Source organism: Sipha flava, unplaced genomic scaffold (assembly GCF_003268045.1).
Source record: "Sipha flava isolate LNK unplaced genomic scaffold, YSA_version1 269_pilon_pilon, whole genome shotgun sequence".
Taxonomy (NCBI): Eukaryota; Metazoa; Arthropoda; class Insecta; order Hemiptera; family Aphididae; genus Sipha; species Sipha flava.
In genome coordinates, this window is record NW_020272933.1 from 1 (window position 1) to 4,727 (window position 4,727).

The following is a 4,727-nucleotide window of genomic DNA, read 5'->3' on the forward strand; positions in this document are numbered from 1 at the left end:
AACATTTGGTCCCTCGAACCGGATGAGCTAGCGTAAACGGGTAAAAGATGTACATGAGCGCGTGAATAACAGGCCTCGAGTTTTTAGCCTGATCGTATTACGCGTTCCGTTGGTGGCGAGTGTTGGTTTGCGACACGACTAGGGTGAGTGCATCTAGGAGTACCACAGCACACGCGGTGTATTATTTGCGAGGTACACAAGTCACCAGGCAACTCAGCGGTGAGACATACTTCAGCAGAAGCAAGGTAAGAGAGTCTCATAATTTCCTTTATATTTATTAGTATTGGTATTTTCCCTTCCTAAAATACGGCGTTAGTGTAAGCATTGAGGTCGGGGGTTTCGAGGTCATCCGAGCCCAGAGTCTTGCGGTGTAAAGAATATTTTGTAATAATGATTTGGGGCGCTGATACAACTATCGTTATTATAGGTTTATCACTTACGATAAGCACGAGTAATATTACTTTACATTAGGTGTCGGCGAAGAGAATAATCGCCGTTATCGAAATAAAATAGATAAACGTTTCGCACCCAATACCGCGGCTTAAGCTTCACGTTTGTTATAATTATACGACGTGATCGACGACGACGTATTAACAAATATGAGTAATTTCGTAGCACGACGCGGTCAGCTTAAAGGTATATTGACTAGATTTTGGAATTACGTTACGACACCAGATAATGATGTCAATCAAATTCACATTCGAAAAGAAAAAGTAGAAGAAGTTTGGCAAGAGTTTAATCGAATACAAGCTGAAATAGAATTGGAAATCGGAGAAGGAGAAAATATCAACGAACATTATCAATATAGAGAAGAATTCGAAGAACTTTATTACAAAGCAATCACAGAAGCAAATAGAAGAATCCATCGAACGGAGAACATATCCGGGACGGTCGAATACAACCGAGATGAAGATAGTGAAAGGAAAATGAAGGAAGTCAACCCGATGGTAAAACTGGCCGCATTAAACGTTCCTATATTTTCAGGTGTATATGCCGAATGGGCATCATTCTACGACATATACACCGCGTTAATCCATAATAATGATAGCATATCTACGATACAAAAATTCTTTTACCTACGGTCATCGTTATCAGAAGGTGCCGCCGAGTGTATCAAAAATATAGAAACCACGGCAAATAATTATCTAAGTGCATGGAGTAATTTAATATCCAGATATAATAATAAGAAATTATTGGTACAAACTCATGTCAGAGCAATTTGTGACTTGCCCACAGTAAAAGGGAAATCATCGTCTAGTTTACGACAATTTTCCGATAATCTACGGGGGCATTTAGCAGCGTTAAAGACATTAAATCAGCGGCCCAGCGAATGGGGACCACTTTTACTACACGTAGTGTGCTCAAAATTGGATACGGATACGATAAGCGAATGGGAGATAAAAACCCCAATTGACGAGCTAGCAAAGGTCGACGACCTAATCGAATTCTTAGACTCACGTTTTCGCGTATTAGAAGCGGTCGAATCGGCAAAAAATATGAATAAGAGCGTAAATACAGTGTTTGAATATAAAAACACGAACCGAAAAAATAAGTTCGAAAGAAACAGTATGTCACTAGCGGTAACCGCAGAAATAAAATGCTTTATATGTAATCAATCGCATACTATATATAAATGTCCAACGTTCGTTGCAATGTCAGTAGACAATCGTATAAAGAAAACGTACGAGCTCGGTTTGTGTAAGATTTGTTTACGTCGTCACGAAAAAAGAAAATGTTTTGCTCGACATTGTTTTAAATGTGCCAAAGCTCACAATACTATGTTACATATCGGAACTGAATATCAGAAACTATCGACAACAACCGCAGTGGGGTCAAGTAGCAACACGGCCGCAACTGATACGACAGTAATTACGTCGGTGAACGCACACGCGTCCGTGGCAATAGAACACGTATTATTATCTACAGCAGTAGTGCTCGCCGTAAATGTCGACGGAAATACATTGCCGTGTAGAGTACTGCTGGACTCCGGCTCTCAGACAAATTTTATAACCGAAGAGCTAGTCCAGACATTGCATTTAAAAAAGAATAAAATCGAGCATGTTATTAGTGGTATTGGTGAAACGTCTCAACGCGCAACATCGTCCGTATGGGCAAAAATAAAATCACGAATAAATGATTACACGTTAAATTTGCAAATGGTAGTGGTACCGAAAATTACGGGACACTTACCGAACCATAATGTCAAAACAAAATATAACATTCCTAATAACATTAAGTTAGCAGACCCGTCATTCAATGAGCCACAAAAAATCGACGTATTAATAGGCGCCGCGCATTTTTATGATATTTTACGTGGCGGTCAAAAGCGACCAAACCCGACTGGCCCTTTATATCAGGAAACAGTGTTCGGTTGGGTGGCGGCAGGGCCGGTATTAATAAATAGTCACGCAAATATGATGCCATCGAGTGCGGCATTTCTTGCGACACATGGTGTGATGACATTAGAACATTTATTACAACAGTTTTGGATAGTCGAAGATATGGGGAACGAAGCCACATATACACCGGAAGAACGCGCTTGCGAGGACCATTTTAATAAAACGGTGACCCGAAGTAAAATTGACGGACGTTTCGTAGTGAAGCTACCGTTCCGTGAGAATGCGAAACGTCTGGGGAAGTCATACGAAATAGCGAAGCGACGTTTGTTAGTAATAGAGAGAAAATTTAAAGGCAATCAGGATTTAAAAACAGAATACATTAGTTTTATGGACGAATATGAAAGGTTGGGTCATATGGAACTAGTAAATGAAGACACCGAAGTTGAAGGTAAAATGTGTTACTTACCACACCACGCAGTAAGAAAAGAAGACAGTACTTCGACAAAACTACGTGTTGTATTTGACGCTTCGTGTAAGACACAGACAGGTGCGAGTTTGAATGATGTATTGATGAAAGGACCAGCGATACAAAACGAAATTATATATATATTGGCTCGATTTCGAACACACAATTACGTGGTAACAGCCGATATAGCCAAGATGTATAGGCAAATAGTAGTAGCAGAGGAACATCGCGATTGGCAACGCATACTATGGCGAACTATGCCGGAGGCACTCGTGCAAACCTATCGTTTAAATACAGTTACTTACGGTACGGTACCCGCTTCATACATAGCAACAGCCTGTCTGAAGAAATTAGCTGAAACCAATAGTATGGAATACCCTAAAGCTGCAGCAGCTATCATTCGCGATTTTTATATGGATGATTTTTTAAGTGGGGCGGAAACGAAAGATGAGGCGGCTACATTGATAAGACAACTCATTGACGTAATGAATAGCGCCGGCATGAAATTAAGAAAGTGGTCATCTAACGATATAGATTTGCTTAAATCTATTTTACCTGACGAGGATATAGAATTGTCAAATTATTATGATATCGGTGGTTCGACAAAGAAAATTTTAGGGTTGTATTGGGACGCTCATACTGATAAGTTACGGTTTAAGATGTCGCCGGGAGTGGGCTCGACTACGGCCATCAGTAAACGTGACATATTATCCGACATAGCGTCGATTTTTGACCCGTTAGGTTTGGTAGGACCGGTGGTCATACGCGCAAAAATAATGTTACAAGCCCTATGGCGAGAAAAGGTGAACTGGGATGAACCCATACCGATTGGTGTGCGTGAAGAGTGGTTAAAATACCGCAATTTATTACCAGCATTAAATAACTTATCGATATCACGGAAAATATTAGGTGATTTAAGTGTAGGGCATATAGAAATTCATGGGTTTTCAGACGCTAGCGAAGTAGCCTACGGTTGTTGTTTGTACGTTCGATACGCAACCGGCACGGGGTCATATTCCACCAGTTTAATATGCGCCAAGTCCAAGGTAGCACCAATAAAGACTTTATCAATACCGAGATTAGAGTTATGCGCCGCATTATTATTAAGTAGATTGGCAGCCAAGATAATACCCAAATTGCAATTAAATATAAAACGGAGATATTTTTGGACAGATTCGACCATCGTACTTGCTTGGATTTCGTCACCTGCTGCAAATTGGAAAGTCTTTGTTGGTAATAGGGTGAGTGAAATTCAAGATAAAACTTCTTGTTCTGAATGGCGTCATATCAGTTCAAAGGAAAATCCTGCGGATGTAATATCTCGTGGTTGCTGCCCATCGAAATTGACGGAAAATGTATTATGGTGGACCGGTCCAGAGTGGATACGTTGAGACGAACAAGAATGGCCACAGTCACAAGAACTCTCGATAGAAAAGGAACATATTCCAGATATTAAAATATCCGAGAAAAAGGAAAAAAATACGTATATCATGTGTGCATCTATACGATCAGAAACCATATTACACCGTTTTTCGTCATTTACTAAATGTGTACGAGTGACCGCATTTTGTCTACGTTTCAAGAATAATACATTATTAAAGAATGTGAAGTATATCGGTCCGTTAAGTGTAGAGGAATTAGAGCAAGCAAAAATAAGGCTGATAAAGTTAGTGCAAGTAATTAATTTTTCGAACGAATTGCATGACTTAAAAAAAAACGGCGTCGTTAATTCTCGAAGTAAATTATTTCGATTAAATTCATTTATAGACGAACATGGGTTGATACGGGTAGGCGGCCGTTTGAACAATGCCACTACCATCGACACTGATCAGAAACATCCGATAGTGTTACCAGCAGATAGCGAATTTACTAAGTTATTATGTCGCGATAAGCATGAACGTCTCATGCACGGTGGGCCTCAA

General features: G+C 40.0%; 1 protein-coding gene across 1 annotated transcript in view; it reads left to right on the plus strand.

The window, feature by feature from the left end:
• The first annotated feature begins 599 nt into the window (after nucleotides 1–599).
• Nucleotides 600–4,727, plus strand: part of LOC112685190 — a 4,522-nt gene continuing 394 nt past the window's right edge. Inside the window, exons 1-3 of the mRNA XM_025557001.1 lie at nucleotides 600–4,118; nucleotides 4,433–4,481; nucleotides 4,573–4,678. Of these exons, the coding sequence (XP_025412786.1) occupies nucleotides 600–4,118; nucleotides 4,433–4,481; nucleotides 4,573–4,678 (3,674 nt within the window). The remainder of the gene's footprint in view (nucleotides 4,119–4,432; nucleotides 4,482–4,572; nucleotides 4,679–4,727) is intronic.